This window comes from Puma concolor, chromosome B2 (assembly GCF_028749965.1).
Source record: "Puma concolor isolate L17-30 chromosome B2, mPumCon1.1.hap2, whole genome shotgun sequence".
NCBI lineage: Eukaryota > Metazoa > Chordata > Mammalia > Carnivora > Felidae > Puma > Puma concolor.
This window is the reverse complement of record NC_141671.1, coordinates 50,319,903-50,341,275: the sequence shown is the minus strand read 5'-3', so window position 1 is coordinate 50,341,275 and position 21,373 is coordinate 50,319,903. Positions and strand designations below refer to the sequence as shown.

Here is a 21,373-nt window from a genome sequence, read left to right as displayed (position 1 = left end):
TATACCATTAGTCCCTACACTAGCACTGGGATGTCAGAGGGAAGCTTTCGATATTGTCATTTTTCACATGAAGATATGAAACTCAGGAAAGTTATGTGACTTCTTAAGGTCATGTAGCTAATATGTGACACCTTTAGGATAGACATTATATCTGTCTGACCATGAAGGTATGAGACTTAATGCATGATAATAAGTTGTCCAAAAATGGCATAATAGTTCTTCAGAAAATTTGAGAAAAGGTTTTTTTCAGAAATATCTTTATTATTCAAACTGTTTCCCAATCAGGGAGAAGATATCCATTCTAAGAAACCATGTGTAGTTGGCGTATATTAAACTGGAACTTTTACTCTTATTCATTTGTCATGTACTTCATGGCTGGAGAATATCTTTGCTATCCTTGTACGCATAAGCCAGACCAGTGATTTCATGAGCATTAAATTTTTCACAAAAGCCCTTTTTCTCTGTCTTGGCTTATTATTTCTAACTCAATCTCCTTGGTGGGAATTGGTGGTTGTAGTGGATTTCCTTTTCTCTTTGGAACTAGTAGGTGATCCGTGTTGCACTCTCAGTATATTTGATACCATTTTTATGCTATTACAGAATTATAGTTGAGGACACAGTGGATTGGCAACCCCATGACAAAATCATCCTTAGCTCCTCTTCTTATGAGCCTCACGAAGCAGAAGTCCTCACTGTGAAAGAAGTCAAGGCTCACCATATTAGGATCTATGAACGGCTCAAACACCGACACATTGGTAAGGCTTTGGTTTGTTGGTTAAGGAAAGTGGATGGACCAGGAAGAATGTGTACAGCAACCTGACTGGGGATCCTGTGTCCAATGGCCATTCAGAAGGATGGATAATACCTTGCTGCTCCCTAGACCTGTCCTAGAAGGTTTTACCTCTATTCCTTCATTAATTTTATTGCCTAACTTTTAAAGAACACTTAGATGTGAAGGATTTTGGTTTTTTTTGTTTTTTATTTTTAATGGCAAATCTAGAAGTAAGCAGAAAAATTAAGCATCTTGTTCAAGGTCACTGGGTAATTTCATGGCTTAGCCAGAATAAACCTCATGGGAGCTGAATTTCCAGTTCACTTCTTGGCACACTGACTCACACAACCACTTAGAATACAGTAGTTATTGTAAATAATGACTTCTTTTTTCATGCTCAGGATGTGTTCTTCCAGATACTTTATGTACTGACTACTACTAGTATTAACAAAAAGAAAGATAAACAGCCAAACACTTTTATTTCCTCAAAAAAAGTGTGAAGAGTTTTATACACTATGTACAGTTAAAATATTTGCACATAAATGATAAATAGCCATGAGTTTCCTGGTTCAGTCTAATAAATACATTTAATTTAAGAACTCTAATAAATAATAAAACATGGAAACAGAATGGTTAGGGAATATCTTTTTGTCTCTGATATGAGAGAGATAAATACATGCATTCAACAAGATTATGTCTAAATCTATTTCTAAATCATAGTTCTGAAGATGATTTTTTTAAGTGGAAGAGAGGGGAGAAATATTCAGTATTCTTTGCCAGTAGGATGCAAGGTGCCTTATAAATGGAGGGCAGTGGAACAAACCATAAAGGGGCTTCATTCCTGTTCCTGAGGAGGCTCCTTCAGGTAGTGCTGAACTTAAGACCCATCACAACAGGATGCTGCCCCTGCTCTTTGTCCCTTTACTCCTATGTATTGCTGCTTTAGCTCTGTCACTGCCTCAGTCGGTCTGGAATTCTTCACTGTCATGAAAGAGGTCCACAGACAATGTATAACCGCACACTCAAGTCACACGCCTATGAATTTAAGGAAGGAGGTTAGGGACCCCACTAATTGGACAGGTGTGCCCTGACTTCCTTGTCCCAGTACCCACAGTTATTAAGGAGAAATGAATTCTTGCTCTAACACTCTCACTCTGATCCCAAAGAGAGACATGTGAACGAGCTTTTCATTTCTCAGCTGACATTTGTGGAGAATGCCCGAGGAAAAGCATCCTTAATGTTGGTAGGACTTCTGAGGGGAAAGGAGTGTTTTCATTTGTCAGGTTCTCTGGGTCCCCAGCTGGCAATTTCTGAAATAGGTTTTTAAAGTTTTTTTCTTGCCCAATTCCTATTGCCACAGGAAGCGTCCATGTCATGGAGGATGGCCGATACATTCGTTTGGCTGCAGAGGTTGGACTTTTGACCCGAAATATACAAATCCAGCCTGATTCATCATGCAGGGCGAGACTACTTGTGGGGTCCTTTAGAAAGCCCAACAGTGAAGAATTTTCAGGTAAACGGAATTTTAAGTTATTAGGCATTACCGATTAGAGCCTATTCATCTGGGACACTCAGAAATTCCAGCTGTGAGAATTTTCCTTTATAAAACAAAACGTTAAAATTAGATGGCTCCTTTGTGCTCTGAGGAACTATGAATTTTCAGTTCTAATCTGTGCTTAATTATCAGTGTGACGTTAAAATAATATACTAGCGATCAGCACATATGCACATTTTTACCTCAAAGAAAACATCTTCAGCAGATGTGAAATTTCCTCTGCTTTGAAATTATAGATGATTTAATGACCACTTGAATTTTATCTCTTTCCTGAATTTCTATTACTCTTTCCCAGTAGCATGCTGTATCTGATGGCAGGCCTCAGTTCATGCTATAAATTAATAGCATAAATTTAAATAAAAATGATTTCCATATTCTAGACTGCTTTAAGGATCAGTTCAATCTTTCTCATTTCTTTGCAACTTGAACTCTATTTGAATGCTGCACAATTATTTCATTAGGACCTTTTTCTTAAACTTGTGTTCCTTAGGTATTATTCCATAATTGTTTCTTGGTCAAATACATTTGGGAAAGGCTGTCACTGTACCTCCATCTTAGAAAGTCACTGAATATGTGAATATAAAAAAAGACTCTGAAAAGGCCTGGAATAAAGGATCTAACTACTTACCAAACATATTGAGTATGAAAGAAACCCCATTTGTTGGCACATCTGTTCCTCCAGTAAGGTAAAGGGCAGTGTTTGTACCTTAAATCAAAAGTTCAGGATTCCTGGCCTGTGGAACAAACTCTCTCTCCATAGGATCTGTTTCCACGAGTTCTCACAGAAATGACTTCTCTCCTCGCCTCCCCTCAAAAGACATTTGGCAATATATGGAGACATTTTGCTTGTCACAACTTGGGGGAGTTTCTGGTACCTAGTAGGTAGATGTTAAACATCCCACAATGCATTCTACAACCCGACAAACGCAAGCACAGTCTCCCACCAGAAAGGATTCTCTGGTTCAAAACATCAATAGTGTTGAGATTGACAAACCATGCTTTAGAAGACTAAAACACAGGCTGAATCCTGGTCTTCTAGAAACGAGACAGGGCCTCCTTTCACTGAAACTGCAGGCCAAGCTGGAACATGGTCACGGGAACAAGTTAGAAGACCAATTCTGACAGTTTAGCACCAAGCCAGTGCTGAATGAGCAGCAAGACTGATGTGGTTCTGAACCTCTGGCATCGCTGATCCAGGGTTTCTTAAATCATCCCCAGGGGAAGAGGTGTTATAGACTGGGATTAAGGGTGGTTTCCATGCCTATTTTATCTTATTTAATCTTTACAAAATTTTTTTAGTGCTTATTTATTTTTGAGAGAGAGAGTCAGAGAGTGAGCATGGAAGGGGCAGAGGGAGAGGGAGACACAGAATCTGAAGCAGGCTCCAGGCTCTGAGCTGTCAGCACAGAGCCCGATGCAAGGCTCAAACTCAGGAGCTGTTTATGACATGAGCTGAAGTCAGATGCTTAACCAAGTGAGCCACCCAGGTGCCCCTCATCTAATTTTAATATCTTTGTGAGTGAAACATTTTTATAGATGAGGAAACAGAGTCACTGATAAAATTGCCTGCTTATTTGTAAAACTCACTTACAAGCTTGCAAACAATTTGAGGATAAGGTTGGGTCTTTCATTGCTGCTTCATAAGTATAGTAACTGTTATGTATTAAGTGCTCCATAAATGGCAATGAGGAAAGTGAAGAGTAAAAAAAGTCATCCAGCTAGAAAGTGGCAGAGGTAACATCCAAATTGAAGCCTGAATTTCGAAGCCCTTGTTAAATAAATTTTAATTTTGTAATCATTGTTGATTTATAGAAAAGTTGCATCTGTGGTATCTAGAGTTCCTGGGTTCTTTTTGCACAGTCTCCCCTATTGTTAATATCTGCCATATCTCTGGTACGTTTGTCAAAATCAAAAAGTGAACACTGGTGTGTTACTATCAACCGAATTCAAGACGTTACTCAGATTCCACCAGTTTTTCCACTAATGTCCCTTTTCTGTTCCAGAATACAATCCAGTTTCCCACACTAAATTAAGAAGCCTTGTATTTTTCTTTAATGTAACTCAGGACCTGGATGAGGTGGAATTTGCAGGTTATCGGTCAAGGATGCCAGCTATGGGTATTGAACAATCGTAGGGTAGAAAATGAGGCCAAGAGTTAAATGAGGGAGCTTGAGTCAGAGCTCAAGCAGGGGAGAGGCGGAGACAGGGAGACATAGAATCAGAAGCAGGCTCTGAGCTGTTATCACAGAGCCTGACGCGGGGCTCAAACTCACAAACTCGTGCGAGCATGACCTGAGCCACAGTTGGACACTTAACCAACTGAACCACCTAGGTACCCCATCATTCTTTTTATGACCAATAACATCCAGCAATTTTTACTTAGAATTGTTATTTCCAAAAGGAAATATAGGAAAAAACATTACTGAATTCTCCACTTAAATGCTCAAGACATTTTAAGTATTTACTATTGATTAGCTTTCAGCCATTGGTTAAAAATGCATATAAGTAAAAAGATTTTGTGCAATTTAAAACTGTGAATTATAACCATGCAGTATAAGATGTTAAAAAACACTAATTAAAATAATACTGATATATTGCCTTGACTGAAATTCTAGAACCACCTTCCATTCTACAAAATAAGCTATTTATATGTGGAATCTAGCATTTGGTGTCCTTTGGGCCATAGTCATATGGAGACAGGTTCAACAGCCCTTTCAGCTCTGTGCTACTGGTGAGGGACACTATATAAAAAATGTTACCACCAGACAAGTAGTTTCTGGATGTTTTATCATTCTGTGATAATGTCTATTCCATCCACCAGTGCCTCCTTAATCATTGTCATTTGAGAAATTTAGATATGTAGGAATGCTGGTGTCTGGCTACCAAGAAAGACGTACATGGTCTTTCACTTCATCTTTCCTTCAGATGATGGTGTGGTCCTTCAAGGCAGCCGATTTGCAAGGGTGTTAGTTTCTCCTCTGTGAAAAGGGAGGGTGGAAGGTAGAGGGTTTAGTCTGGACTACCTTTGAGCTTTAAATATTATTACTAAAACACTAGTTTTCTCCCTTTTAAATAAAAGAAATAACTTTATAGGTCACCTTTGGCAGTACCTTTAAAAAAAAAAAAAAAAGAAACCAAGTGATGGATAAAGTTGTGACCTAGGTAGCTAAGGGCACATGACTAATTACTGGCACATTAGCTATAACCCAGTTGTGTACATCCCATTGAGTAGCTATTCCTTTTATTCTACCATGTCTCCCACTTCCCCTAGTGTGCCTGCGTGCTGGTTAATAGTATATCCCCTGAATGCATTTGCCTATGTCCAAGTCTAGCATGTTACTTATTAAACCTTCTCTGCCTCAGTTTCCTTATCTGTGAAATGGGGATAATAATTGCACCTACCTCATAGAATTTGTGAAGGTAAAAGTTTATACACACACACATACACACACACGTATGCACACACATATGTACACAAACACACACACAATATTGATAAATGACTTAAAACAGTCCCTGATACCAAAGAGGGCTATATGAGAGTCACCTGTTATAGTTGTTAACTCACCTCATTTTTTTTTATAATCATGTTCTTAATCTATTTTACCAAAAGTATATACATTGACATATAAATGCCGATTATATTTTTAAATCAACCTAGTGGGTGTAGTTCATAATGTGGTTTTATAATATCCACTTAAATTAGTACAAATAAATTTCCCAGTATGACCAAATAATTCACTATCCTCTCCTGACATAAACAATGTAGAGAATCTTATTATTGTCAAAATGAGACAGGGGCTGTTGTGTGGCTAGGATAAAAACAGAAAAGATTTTACGGGGTCTTTAAAATGATTTAAAAGTATTTTTTTAATATAATTGACCATGATATTCCTTCACGCAATATCTTTGTGGGGATGGTGATAGCCTTTTCACACGGTCACCGAGAGGAAACCTGGGATCCACACTCTCTTCATTATAATTCAGGTCTTTGACCAGCCCTGGAGGCAAATACCCAGAATTGCCTGGCTGGCTGGGTTCATCTCCAAAGCCTCTCTCTCTTCCCTATCTGTCCTTCCTGTCCTTCCATTCTATTGCCACACTCTTCATATGGCACATAAAACCTTTCATGCATTACTGTGATATTCCTAATGATTCATATTTTGTTAGTGAGACTCATCATAGGAAATATAGTTCTGGTGTTGAGAACAAACTATTACATTAACAAATTTGCATCTCCTGATGCCCATAAATGGGCCAATCTTTTGCCTTCTGTAGGAAGGAGAAAGTACCTGATAATATTCATTTTGTTTTCAGGTGTTCTTCAACTTTCAAATGTGGAAATTCAGAACTTTGGGTCGCCATTGTATTCATCCATTGAACTTACTAATGCATCAGAAGGATCCTGGATAATTTCTTCTACTCTGCACCAAAGCTGTGGTGGGGGCATTCGTGCTGCAGCCAGCCATGGGATCGTTCTAAATGACAATATAGTGTTTGGCACAGTTGGCCATGGCATAGATTTGGAGGGTCAGAACTTCTCTCTCTCTAATAACCTATTGGTTCTGATGACACAGTCATCATGGTCCACTGTTTGGGTGGCAGGAATCAAAGTGAACCAGGCAAAGAACATCAACCTCTTTGGCAATGTCGTGGCAGGATCAGAAAGACTGGGCTTTCATATCCGAGGGTACAGGTGTTCCTCTCCTGAAGCTCATTGGTCTGACAACGTGGCCCACTCAAGCCTCCATGGCCTTCATCTCTATAAGGAAAATGGACTAGACAACTGTACCGGTATTTCTGGCTTCTTAGCTTTTAAGAACTTTGACTACGGTGCCATGCTACACGTGGAAAACAGTGTGGAGATAGAGAACATCACTCTGGTAGATAATGCTATTGGTCTTTTGGCAACAGTATACATGTCTTATGCTCCTCAGAGGCACATTGAAAATTTACAGATTGTACTTAGGAATTCAGTCATTGTGGCCACTAGCTCTTCTTTTGATTGCATTCAGGACAGAGTCAAACCTCGCGCTGCCAATGTGACTTCAACAGATCGAGCTCCTTCCAATCCAAGAGGAGGTCGAGTTGGGATTTTATGGCCTGTATTCACCTCAGAACCAAATCAGTGGCCTCAGGAGCCCTGGCACAGAGTCAGGAATGACCATTCAATTTCAGGAATTATGAAAATTCAAGGTATGATGGTTGGTTTATAAGCAATGTAGTTTCATATATCTGTGCATAGAATCTTTGATAGCATTCTGAAATTATATCAACAAGAGGGTAAGATGTAGCCTAGGGCTTCTTGTCCAATTGATAATCTGCTTGCTATTGATAACCACAGTGGTGATAATGACAGTGAGTGGCTCCTTAAATCATCTCTGCTTGGGGCGCCTGGGTGGCTCAGTCTCTTAAGCGCCCAACCCTTGATTTTAGCTCACATCATGATCTCATGGCCCTGAATCAAGCTCTTCACTGACAACACAGAGCCTGCTTGGGATTCTCTCTCCTCCTCTCTCTGCCCCTCCCCCTTTTTCTTTCTCTCAAATAAAAAAATTAAAAAGTCACTGCTTTATTCATGTTGAAGAACTTTATTTAATTTGATTATTTAATTTGATTATTTAATTTGATTATATGACAATTCTCTTAGGTAGGTATTGCTTTTTCTATTATACAAAGGATGAAACAGATGCAGAAATCGTGCCTCACTGAGGTTTAGTAAAGTTGGTAGGCAGCCTGGATTAGAATCAGGCCACAACCCATGATGTTACTCTTCCATCAGGTCTCTTTTGTACTCATTCCTCATTGGATATTGATCAAAAGTTTGATGAAAAGTATTGCTCTTGAGACTTTAATGTGTTGGAATATACTCTTATCTTTTGCATACAGTGTCTACATCTTGAAGGACTACAGATATTTTATATTATTTTATGTATTTATTTTAATGTTTATTTATATCTGAGAGAGAGAGAGAGAGAGAAAGAGAGAGAGAGAGAGAGAGAGAGAGAGAGAGAGAAGGATAGGGGAATGGAGAGAGGGAGACACAGAACCTGAAGCAGTCTCCAGGCTCTGAGCTGTCAGCACAGAGCCCAACACCAGGCTTGAACTCAATTCACAAACCATGAGATCATGACCTGAGCCAAAATCAGACACTTAACCAACTGAGCCACCCAGGTGCCCCAGAACTACAGATATTTTAAGTCAGGATTTATGTTAACTCCTGGAACTACCCTGGATAGCTTAAACTTACTCCTAGATCTGCATTGATATAAGAATATTTAGTTGTATAGTCCATATTGTGGTAGATAGTTTATATGATCCAATATTATGATACCTTAAAATTTTTTTTCAGATGTCACCTTTTCTAGTTTTGTGAAGAGTTGCTATAATGATGACCTAGATGTCTGCATCCTGCCCAATGTAGAGAACACTGGAATCGTGCATCCTATTACAGCAGAGAGGACCAGGATGCTAAATATCAAAGATAATAACAAGTTCTACTTTCCTCCTTTGCAGACCAGGTACCAGTTTTAGTATTTCCAATAAGCCATGTTTGTGAAATATTTGTCAATTCCTCAAATCCTTAACCATATTTAGAAAAAGAGAATAAAATCATCAATGTGAATAGAAATATGTTCCTCTGGAAAGATAAGGTGGATTGATTGAATGGCCCGAATTCTTTACCCCACCTACAGTCATGCCTTTTGTTAGATTTTTCAGTCTCTCTCACAACAGAGATAGAGGCTATTTCTGTCTTCAATTTGGGTTGAGCCTTGTGACAGTTTTTAGCTAAAAGAGGGAACAAAAGTGATAGAATGCAAAGTTTAACTGATATTGTTTCATTGTTTATCCTTATTAGAAATACGTCTTTGGGATGTTTTCAAAATCACTTGAAAAAAATTTACCCCAATTCTTGACTCTTCCATGGAGTGTGGTGTCACTAGTTTTCTGAAGGAGGCTTGGAAACCCTTGAGCAGGGACTAGGAGGTAGAAGGAGACTGTGTCTGTTGCCAGGAATCCCTGAACTGTACAAAGTGGCTTAGATTTTGGCATGTAGACCTTCTGTAACTACTGTTCTTGAACATATGTTCTCTGAAAACTAGATGAGGAATTCTTTTTCTCATAAAAGAGAGTGGGAAAGTTAGGAGCAGGGAGAATGGGTTACTTTCTTTCCTCCACAATATTGGGCAAACTCCTTTAGCTGGAAGAAAAGAATCAAGAAAAATTGTCCTGATTAGAAAGTTAATGTGTTTGGCCCAACAGTAATCTCATTTTAATGCCAATCCCTGACCCATTTTTATGGTACCAAAACATTATGAGATTTTCAATTTGTGTTATTCTATCATTTTTTCTTTGCCCAATTTTCTTTATGTTCATTCATGCCTTACTTATGGGATGAAATAGTTATAAAGCTAAATGATATTAGCATCTGATTCTTTATATTATTAATACCTGACACATGGTTGGCATACAATAAATATTTAATGTTATTACCAATGGTACCTAAAATTATTAGACCAGGGGGAATCAAATAAATTCTCTATAATTCAATGCTATAATTGCCTATAACTTGTTTATATACCCTGCCTGACTCTAAATTCTGAAAGTATAGGAATATGTCTATCTTTATCACCACTGTATTCTCCAACACGTAAGTAGTAGGTATTCAATAGATACATGTTGAATGAGAATATCTATTTTTACCTTGTTTGTATATAGCACAAATAGAATTGAAATTTATAGTAATAATCTTAAAATACTGCAAGTCCCCAAAGTTTCATAAAGAAATTATTATTTTATATTTAGTAGATATTAGAATTAAGAACACTTCATTATATCTTGCTTCTTACAAAATTAGCAATTGAAGCAAAATTATATATTCAGATATGTGGAATATTTGGTTACAAGAATGTCTTTCTTTTTGCCCATATAACGGGGAAATAAAATTCTCTATAGAGCTTTACTTTTTATCTATGTATAACACATTATTAATAATAAAATCCTCATTTATTTTTCATGGCGGCACTACAAATATGTTTTCTTTGTGTTGCTCATGGAATGAGAGAGTTGCTTTCTGTCTATCTTCACAGGAAAAGTTTAGGAATACTGGTCTGCCCTGAATCAGATTGTGAAGATCCAAGAAAATATCTCTTTAAGGATCTGGATGGGAGAGCCCTAGGTCTGCCACCACCAGTTTCTGTATTCCCTAAAACGGAGGCAGAATGGACTGGATCCTTCTTCAACACAGGTTGGTTATATCTGAACTTATGCCTCCAGTACAGGGAGCATGCATGTGGTTTGGCTGGCTTGTCTATCAGGAACAAAATATCCAGGAGAGGAACTGATTTTGAGTTGGAGTCTGCTATCACAAGAATGTTGAGTGGTTAAGCAATGTCATTACAGCATTGTTATTCCCTCCATGAGATCGCTTGTGTCTTTGTGTAAGGTACAGATTTCTAACATGCAGCTCTGTGCACAAGTGAGAACATCTCAGTAGTGAGTTCACCGGGACCTGAAGCAGCACTCTTGCTGCTCAGTGTTTCACAGTCTGCCAGGGAACCAGCTCCTCTGCCATCTGAGTCAATAATTCTCTTCCATCCAGACTTGAAGGCGCTCATTCAGGGTGGTGGCGTAGATGGTGTGCAGTTGTCCTTCCTTTTTTCCATCTGTTGGTTGTCCCCGGGGGGCCTGTAATCAAAATTCCTTCTGCTCTCTTCTACAACCAGAGCCCATTTAGTGATCAGTTTTAATAGCTGGACCCCCCGGAGAGATCATTGTCCTACTTCCACAAACAATTGGACTCTGAGTTTCCATTTGAGTTCAGGTGGAATCTGTTGCACATAAATCGAAAGAATTATCCTGGCTTTCTTTCTGTTTCAGTGGTTGATTCTTTCCATACTTCTCCTCTAGTCTCCTTTCCCCTTTTAAAGTTCTAAATGAAGGAATGTTCCAGGATTATGTTCTCAGATCTGTTTTATTCTCTCCCTAATCTTGCTAAATCCAAGGTTGACATGCCATTCACTGCTGATGACTTCCAATTTATATCTCCAGCCCTGAACTTTGGTCTGGTATATCCAACTGACTCCATTGGGATGTACAATCAGCATTTCAGACTCAACATGCCCCAAGTGGGTTCTTGATTTCTGTCCGCATCCATAATCTGCTCCTTCCCTAGATGACCCTACCTTAGTGCTCAGTACCATCGTTCATGAGATTATTTAAGTAAAAAATCTAGGAGCATTTATTCTTTTTTTTTTTTTTTTTGATATAAACCCTCTCACTTCTAAACCATCATCCAACAAGGGAATAGAATAGCTTCCTAACAGTCTTTTTTCTTCTTTTAGCCCATAAACTATTTTTCACAAGGTAGCAAGAGTGATATTTTCAACTTTCCAATTGCTTTCCATTCCCCTAAAATAAAATGCAAACTTCAAGCCTATAAGTCTTGTAGTATCTGGTCCCTGTGACACTCTTCTTTATTTATCGTGGTCTTATGCTTTCTTTACCATGCTAAGCTTATTCTTACCCCGGGGGTTGCCTTTGCATTGGCTGTTTCCTCTGCCTGAAATATCCTGTTCTCATTTCTTTGCAGAGCTGGCTCCTTTTGTTCAAATGATAGCTCCTCAGAGAAGCCACCCCTGACCACCCTAAAATAATTATTCTTCCATTACTCTAGCCCTACTGTGCCTGCTTCATTATTTTTTGTGAGAGTTACATTAGTTGAAATAATAATATTTTTTATGTAAGTATGTATGTATTTATTTATCTATCTAGAGACATAGACAGCATGAATGGGGGAGGGGGAGAGAGAAAATCCCAAGCAGGCTCCACACTGTTATTATGGAAACCGATGTGGGGCTTGAACCCACCAAACTGTGATATCATGACCTGAGCTGAAACCAAGAGTTAGATGACTGAGTCACTCAGGCACCCCTACTTGAAATTATAAGTACACTTATTTACTGGCTGATTTACTGCTTGTCTTTTATTTTTATTTTATTTTATTTTTTAAAACTGCAGTTTTATCTTACATTTATTTTTGAGAGAGAGAGCAAGTGCAAGAGGGTGCACAAGTGAGGGATAGGCAGAGAGAGGGGGAGACACAGAATCTGAAGCAGGCTCTGAGCTGTCATCCCAGAGCCCAACACAGAGCTTGAACTCATGAACCATGAGATCATGACCTAAGCTGAAGTTGACACTTAACCAACTGAGCCACCCAGGTGCCCCTGTTTGCCTGTTGAAATGCAATCTTAATGATGGCAAGAAGTTTGTCCTGTTTGTTGTATATTTGGGGAATGCTCAACAAATATTAATTGATGGGTTGATCAAGTAAATTAATTATTGATAACCAAGGAGAATATTAATGCTGTTTGTCCCAAACCATTCAAGAGCAGACAGAAGAAACTGAGGCTTAAATGTAGGTCAGTGTCTTAAGGATTTATACATAACATGAAATCTGGAACCAAGACTTTCCTAGACCTCTTTTTTACCTGTTTCCTCCTTTCTTCTTTGAACTCCTGCTACTTTTAGCATTTGACATTTAGAGAAGTTTCTACATAAGTCTTTTAATTACCATACTATTTCATGCTTCAATACTTTTTCTAATTTCTCTTAAATATTTTCATAGGTTGAAGGCTTGCACAGAATGACAAAGTGTGGGGACTACAGTATAGGTTTTTAAAAAGTCAATGCTGAGTGCATGGAACACACTAAGTAAATATTCATTTCGATATGTTAGTTATACCTGTTGGATATAACCAGCAAGCACATTTTTTCACAAAAGAATAAAATTCAGGGAAAGTATATATTGAGAAAATATGTGCAGAGTAGGAAAAGAAAAAAAAAAGATAGGCAGTTACTGTCCCATTTACCACTATAACTATTCAAATAGCTTTTCATAAAAGTTATTCTATTGGTTTTAAGAATCATCCCTCTGGGGGCACCTGGGTGTCTCAGTCTGTTAGGCTTCCGACTTCGGCTCAGGTCATGATCTCGCGGTCCGTGAGTTCAAGCCCCGCATCAGGCTCTGGGCTGACAGCTCAGAGCCTGGAGCCTGTTTTGGATTCTGTGTCTCCCTCTCTCTCTGACCCTCCCCTGCTCATGCTCTGTCTCTCTCTGTCTCAAAAATAAATAAATGTTAAAAAAATTAAAAAAAAAGAATCATCCCTCTGTTATAGGTGTTTATACCATTGAGAAAACATCTTTATGCTTTAAAAAGAAATACAGACATAATTGTGAGGTTTTTCTATGCTTGTGGTTTTTGGTGAGGATCACATTTCTGTGGAATCCGTAACAAGGGACAGGTGTCCCAGAGTATTTAATGAAAATTACATTTCAGAAATGAATGAGGACTGAAGAGTGTCTTAGTTTGTGCTGCTCCAAAGGCAGGCCTTGATACAAGGCTTAGAATCTAGTAGTTTGTGTGGGGGGTGAGGTCAGGAAAGCAGAGAAGTGGGAAAGTGAGACAGGGAAAAATGTGAAGCCAGGAAGGGTATAATCAAACTGGTGACCACTGTGGATAGCTGGAGCTCGTCTGGGTGGGGGAGAACTCCTGCAGACTCTGGGCACATAATTGAAACGTATCCCTGCTAAGCTATGAAGAAGCTAAGGTATTTATAATTCAAATCCCTGCTTGTCATTGGCTAAAGGATGCTTCTGGACATCAACTCACCAGCCTCTTGGCTTTCTCTGAACACAGGCCAGTTGTGCTCTTTCCTGTGGCTAGGAAAAAACCTTTCTCAGCATGAAGTGGTAGGTTTTTGCACTAACAGTCTTTGGTGTGTGAAGGCGAGTGCTAAAAACATGGGGGTTGACTTTGGAAATGTCTGGTGCAAACAGGATCTCTAAAGTGTTGATCAAATACTCCATGTGGAAGTAATATGGTGGTTTCATGAACTCAGATGGTTGCTTACCATGTGGTATACATGTACTTTTTAGGCAACAAACATGCTCTTGTGGCTGATTGTATATTTCATTTTTCTTCACTCTCTGACCTGGTTGTGAAATATGATTCAATGGTAAAACTCCAGAAGGTATCACAGTATAACGTATTAGTTACTATTAGCATGTGGACAAGCATGAGTGTGTGTGTGTGTGTGTGTGTGGTTGAATTTATATAGAAAGGTACATATGACTGACTGCTTTAAACTCCTGATGTTTTAAAACTTTATAACATTTTAAATGAGGTTGCTGTAGGTACCAACCTCAAGGATTCTGCAGTAGAACCTGCTGTTTACTGCTCTAGAAATACAAAGTGTGTCTTTTTGCAATGAAGGAGATAGTGCATTGTAAATGGTGCCTTCTGGGTGCTAACAGGATTGTAGTGTTTTCCTTTGGCTTCCAAAATATGAATATATCCTCCTTCCCTAATCCAAGTCCCTTTTTATTTTTTGAACCATTCCCTTCTGTGCTGCTTTCCAATTCCTGTACACAATCTGATAGATGAGAAAGGCACAAATTCAATCTTAAAAGAAGGAATGTCTATTTTGTATTTTTCCTCTCCAAGACAAGAATCTATAATCTTCTGTAGAACAGGGAGAGGCGTGCAGCAGAGACAAAAATGGAGGCCACTACAAACCAAGTCTCATATTTATTCCAAATGGTATTGTGATACACCCTTATGTTCTTTCTCAACTTTATTAATAAATAATTTGGAGTCCATTGCCTTAGAGGTTTATTTTTAATTTGAAAAATACAGATTTTATTTGCACATATAAGTTCACAGCAAAACTACCAAGCCAGACAGATATCCACAGGTCCCGGAATATTGTCATATAGTCTGGCATTAGAAGCAAAAATTATCCATGTGGATCAGCTATAAGGAATACTGTGCCAGTGGGTTTTGCTATCTGTGTAATGCAGGGTGTGTAGCCAGGGGAAAAGTGAGCTGTTAATTTTGGTTTGTACTTATCTGTAAGTTTGCATTTGCAGCCAACTTTGAAGCATGCATGGCAGTAGAGAGCAAGGCAGCTAATCCCAAGCAGGAGATCCTCTGAGAACCATTTGCATTTTATTGTGGAAAGGATTACTTTTGGTTATGGAGGCAGCTGATGATCTGACAATTCAGAATCACTGACAAAAACAAAGTCTTGAAATTGATATCCCATTTAGGTGGGACTAGACAGGTGCCAGAGCTTTCCACTCTGGCTTCTTAATCATTTCCAGTATGTCCCAGACTCCAAATGGATGGCTTTACCTCCCAGGCCAGTTTGTACGTGTGGAGTACCCGTGTGGTTGAAAGAAGACTGGAAGAAATTAGAGCTTTACTCTCCATGGCATTTTACAATTTCTGGGCCTTGATTTGAAAGTAGAAGGGAGGTAAAATGGAAGGTAGCATTCTTTGAATAGCTTTTTCATGCTTGCTGGGTGCTGAAGTTGGCATTTTTATTCATTGCGCAAATGCATTGTGGCCACCTACAGTCTACCAAAGCTCTAAGGATGGGAGCTCTATTTGTGAACAATGTTCCTACTTTCGTCAAGCTTATGTTTTGGCTGAGAGATATATATAAACAAGTAAGTGAAAATATTCCAATAGTGATGGGAGGTAGGAAGAAAACAGTATAGAGTTTTGGGTTAGAGAGGTAGATTGAGAGGTGTGTGTGTGTGTGTGTGTGTGTGTGTGTGTGTGTGTGTGCGCACGCATGTGTATAAGGGAGTTGCTATTTGAAACAGAGTTACATTTCTAGTGAGACCTGAGTGAAAAGCAAAGTCACTGCTCTGAGCAGAGGTAGGAGCCTCCTGGGGACAGAGACCAGCCACAACAGAGGCTCTGAGACAAAATGGCCTCAAAGTGTCTGAGAAGTGGTGGAAAAGGAAATCAGTGGTACTGGTGTGTAATTAATGGGAGAGGGAGGAGTTGGAGGTCGCCAGGAATCAGCTCCTTCATAGGCCAGGGTGATTTGATAAGATGGTGTTTGTTGGAGGGTTTTAAGAAAGGCGGTGACAAGATTTTATTCACTCTCTGATAAGATCATGCAGCCTTGGAATAAATGGAAAAGGGTGGGAGTCAGACTGGAAACAGGCAGTGTACTTAGGAAGCTGAAGCTAGTGGGGGCTTAGGGATGCACTACCCCACAAGTGGTCTTCCGACCTGTGCTGGCCCACAGTCTTGTACCAGTCTGCAGTGAGATAATTTCGTACATGTATCACTTAGAAACACAGCAACTGGCAGAGTAGTTTTATATCTACTGACTCTAATAAATAAGGCGTGGGGCTTTTATATTGTATGTCTAATTTGTCAGATAATTTATGTTATATTTTTTAAAGTATTGCCTTTAATAGACTGGAAATTTTAAAACAAACGAAACAAAAATCCTGTTCTCCTGCCAATTTTTTTTCAGATGAGGTAAATTTGATGTGTTTAGGATAGTGGCTGCTGTAACTGACTTATCGGAATTATCTAGTACATTAGACATTCATTTGCATGTTGAGAGGACTTTGAGTCAACAGATATGTGTGAGCCCCAGACCTTTGTGTTTAAACACACACACATACACACACACTCACATACTTTCTCTCACTTACACACGCACACACACACACACACACACACACACACACCCCTCCCCAAGTGATTGTGCTGTGCTAAGGTTTGGGAATCACTACCTCTAGAGTAATATGCTTCCTTTGAAGTAAATAGACAAGATGTTAAGAACACAACATTTTTAACTTAAAAAAGTGAACAGTTTCAATTTCTCACAGAAAATCAAGAATTTGCTCTCTGTGCCAAATACCAAAGGCACAAATATTCTTGCTTACATACACACTGGCTATATTTCTGAAGGGGAAAAGAATATGAACTACAAAGATATAGGAGTATTTACAATCTAAATTAAGTCTTTGAATAATAAGAACATATTAAACTTATTTCATTGTAGATTATTTTTCCTAGTATTGAAGTGAGTAGAATGACCTCAAAATGTCACTTTAATAACACAACACTGGATAAAAATGAGTTCAATGCTAAGTTTATTTTTTAAATTCTACATTGAATCATTATATTAAAAACCTAAACTCATGATAAGCTTTTCCCACACTTTCCTTGACATCATTCCCAGCAAAGTACTGTGATCTGGCCAAGACTTCTGGTCAAATCCACCTCCAGGGCAGGTGAGAGTTTCCCATTCTGTGCCACGTGAGGGTAAGAAACATTTTTCAAATGGTGTTACTTCTTGGTCGCTTCTTGAGAAAGAAAGTTATAAACCATTATGGAGACCTTAAAAGTGACTGGCCCCAAATCAAAAATAAAAGATGAGGTTGATAAAAAAGAAAATAAAGCTGGCATTTGACTGTCAGCCCATGGAGTGATGAAGTGGTTTCCAACTGAATAATGGGAAAGCTCCAGCAATGGGGACACATACACTTAGCGGCTCACAGACAGAGTGGCCAGCGTGTTCTCAACTCTTTGTTGCTAGATCTTGAAATGTGTCCTTTTTTAAAGCTTTCTAGGCTTCTCTTTCTTCCCATTTGTCCTGGGAATGACAGCAAGATGGTATTATAAAATGGGAGAAGGGAGAGGGAGGGAGGGAGGGAGGGAACAGAATGGAGAGAATAAATGGTTTGTCTGCCAATATCTGTGCTTGCGGAGGCCTTTTTCTTCTAGCTAGAGGGGGAAATACCATTCTCTTTTCCCAAGCAATTATAGGCCCCAAAGATTGAAACTTGGTAGATAGCTCTTTAATCTCAGCCGATATTTATGGTTAAACATTAGACTTTTAGGATTCCAGATGTCAGGGTATTAAAATATAAAGGCACAGTGGAGTCTCAGAAAATATTAGAATCTTTGGGATACGTGGCTGCAGGGAGTTTTATCCCAAGCAGAAGAGGATAAAGCTTTCAGGGATCCTTTGTGAGACCCAAAGAGTACCTTTCCTTCACCTGATTCCCTCACTCCTGCTTGGCTTGCCCAGTCTCCAGGCCATGAGTGGCGTAATAGTGTTTGATTGCATTTTGAAATCATCCATACTCTGAGTTGGAATGTTTTTCATGTGTGATTTGTAAAGGATGATGTGGAAAGGCATATGGGCCATGGTAATAATTTCCTTTGCCTCTCCTCAATCTGGACACTTTATTCCTGAGATCGTCTTGATCCTCAAATCTTCCATGAGCAGCTAATACTTGTGAAGTATCCACCATGTTTCTGACTCTGTACTAAGACCTGCAGATGAATTATCTCATGTAATGCCATCAACAGAATATAGCCTATGAAATAGGCATTCTTATTCCCTACCTGTTATAGATATGGAAACTAATGTAGAGATATTCGGTAACGTACCTAAGCCATAAACTAATTAATAGAAGTTTCAGGACTGAACCTGTGTTTTTACCACTCTGCAATACTGTACACGGTACCCTCCACCTTCTTTCTCCACATTCTCCAATGTAAGCTCTCTTAGACCTATTGGCTTTTCTCACACACAGAGTCCTGTCTACACAGAACAAAGCAAACTGAGACTGTGTCATTATTCCAGCAATTATCCATCCAAACTAGCAATAATAATAGTTACCATTTATCTAGCATATTCCATGTGTCAAACATTATGCTAAGTGGTTTATAAACATTCCCATTTATCCTTTCAACAACCTTAACATGTAAGGATTGTTATCCCTTTTCAGCATTTCAAGAAATAAGGGTTTAGAGAAGCTAACTAATTTTTCATGGTTCTGCAGCTAGAATGTGCAGAACCATGATTTAAATCTGTATTTGTCTGATTCCAAAATCTGGGCTTGGAACCACTTCTAGATAATTATCATTGTGCGGTCTGAATCATCTGGTGGGGTGCTGCACAGAGAGATATTTAACTAAATAATTCACATATTTCCATTTTACATGGTAGCAAATAGATTTTTAGGCTTAGAAAAGTAACTGTCAATTACTGTAACATTAAAAAAAACTTTTAATGTTTATTTTTGAGAGAGAGACGGAGACAGATGTTGGTAGGAGGAGAGGGACACAGAGAGAGGGAGACACAGAATCCAAAGCAGGCTCCAGGCTCCAGGCTCTGAGCTGTCAGCACAGAGCCTGACACAGGGCTTGAACTCACGAACTGTGAAATCATGACCTGAACTGAAGTCAGATACTTAACCAACTGAGCCACCCGGGTCTCCCTATTGTACATTTTTTGAAAGGCAATATAATAATGACCACAAAAAAGCCTCACTTAATTCCTCTTCTTCATATAGTTAGTCATGTTCCATGTATAAAATATGCTGACTCTGTCACATCCAAGAAAAGCATTTTGCCACTGTTAACTCCCGGGGACTGTGTGATAACAATAGAGTAACATGAAGTAAAAGCTTTGGTCATGAGATCAAAAACTTATTATGGTAATTTTCTGTAGCTTCCTCTCTTCCCCCAATAAATTGAGCAAGTTTTTTTTTTTCCAACTTAGATGTTTATTGAGAGTCCATTGAGAGCAAAGCACCATGTACTGTTGGGGTGTCCTAGTCAGGCAGAGAAAGACCGATACCATATGTTTTCTTTCATATGTGGATCCTGAGAAACTTAACAGAAGACCATGGGGGAGGGGAAGGAAAAAAAAGTTAGAGAGGGAGGGAGCCAAACCATAAGAGACTCTTAAAAACTGAGAATAAACTGAGGGTTGATGGGGGGTGGGGGAGAGGGGAAAGTGGGTGATGGGCATTACGGAGGGCACCTGTTGGGATGAGCACTGGGTGTTGTATGGAAACCAATTTGACAATAAATTTCATATAAATAAATAAATAAATAAATAAATAAATAAATAAATAAAATATTTTTGGTGAAAGTTAAAAAAGACACACTGAGGTAAATAAGAAACCATCTGTGCCCTCATGCATCAGTGCGGGGGGGGGCAGGATATGAGATGGAGAAAATTAGTTAATATGAAATTGGCATAAAATGCGCTGGAGAGACCATGTATACGTGGCGATATAGACAAAGGCTCTAGGAAGGAAATGGAGTTTTCCATGAGCCTAGAGTGTTGGGTAAAGCTTTACAAGGCATACATGAAAGAGGCAAGTAAAAGAGGGTGTTTAGCAGCAGACATGGTGTGTTGCAATGTAACAGCTCCCCTGTGGAGTGTTCCCTGTTTTCCAGGGCAACTGGGGCTCTGGATCTTTATGCCCTTGCTGTACCCATCACCGAATTCTATTTTAGCACATCTCGTGCTCAATTGCCACCATTGTTTAAGTCTGCTATGTCACCAGACTGTGAATACCTTGAAGGCAAACATCCTTGAATGTTTAGTATGAATCCCTGTAATGTAATATATGCTGAGTAAACGTTTGTTGAATGTGGGAATAAATGAATAGATGGGTGGATAAATGAGTGAAACAGTCAAGAATTCAAGTTTAGGTTGCCAGTCAGCTGTTCCACAAAGTTAATCGTATAGATCTACTCAATATATAATTTTTTTAAGCATTCTCAAAGAATGTTCTTATTCACTAATCTCAGGAAATTGTGCAAAATGTGGTCCATGGATAAATAAACTTTGAAAACTCTGGCTATTCCCATTTTGGAGATTTGTCATGTACATTAAGATATTAAAGGTTCTGGGGCACCTGGGTGGCTCAGTCGGTTGAGCGTCTGACTTCAGCTCAGGTCACGATCTCGCGGTTTGTGAGTTCGAGCCCCGCATCGGGCTCTGTACTGACAGCTTGGAGCCTGGAGCCTGCTTCGGATTCTGTGTGTCCTTCTCTGTCTGCCCCTCCCCTGCTCATGCTCTGTCTCTCTCTGTTTCTCAATAATAAACGTTAAAAAAAATTTAAAAAAAAGATTTAAAGGTTCTGATAAGTTCTGCAGTGAAATTTAAGAATACTATTTAAATTTGTTTTACCCAGTATTTCTCAAACTTTTAAACTAGTGAATACTTGTTCATACATATTAGTGTCCATTGGAATTACTGTACTTCAGAATATATTTTGGGAAATATTGGCTCATATGTATTAATTCATTAGTTTGTAGGATACATGCCGATTGGAAAGAAAAAAGACTACAGGATGTTTAATTTGAATCGTTCCTTAAAGGTTAATATGTTCCACTTCCCATTCAATGCATAGATGGTCTC

The 21,373-nt window shown here is 38.9% G+C and overlaps 1 protein-coding gene across 8 annotated transcripts in view; it reads left to right on the top strand.

Moving 5' to 3' along the window:
* PKHD1 (PKHD1 ciliary IPT domain containing fibrocystin/polyductin) overlaps positions 1-21,373 on the top strand; it is a 494,091-nt gene that overhangs the window by 343,599 nt on the left and 129,119 nt on the right. For 7 of the 8 annotated variants that reach the window (XM_086707056.1, XM_086707061.1, XM_086707057.1 and 4 more), the window contains 5 exons: positions 601-755; positions 2,133-2,285; positions 6,645-7,523; positions 8,680-8,848; positions 10,418-10,575. In XM_086707056.1, the coding sequence (XP_086563182.1) occupies positions 601-755; positions 2,133-2,285; positions 6,645-7,523; positions 8,680-8,848; positions 10,418-10,575 (1,514 nt within the window). The remainder of the gene's footprint in view (positions 1-600; positions 756-2,132; positions 2,286-6,644; positions 7,524-8,679; positions 8,849-10,417; positions 10,576-21,373) is intronic. The other variant, XM_086707059.1, reaches the window with a different exon arrangement.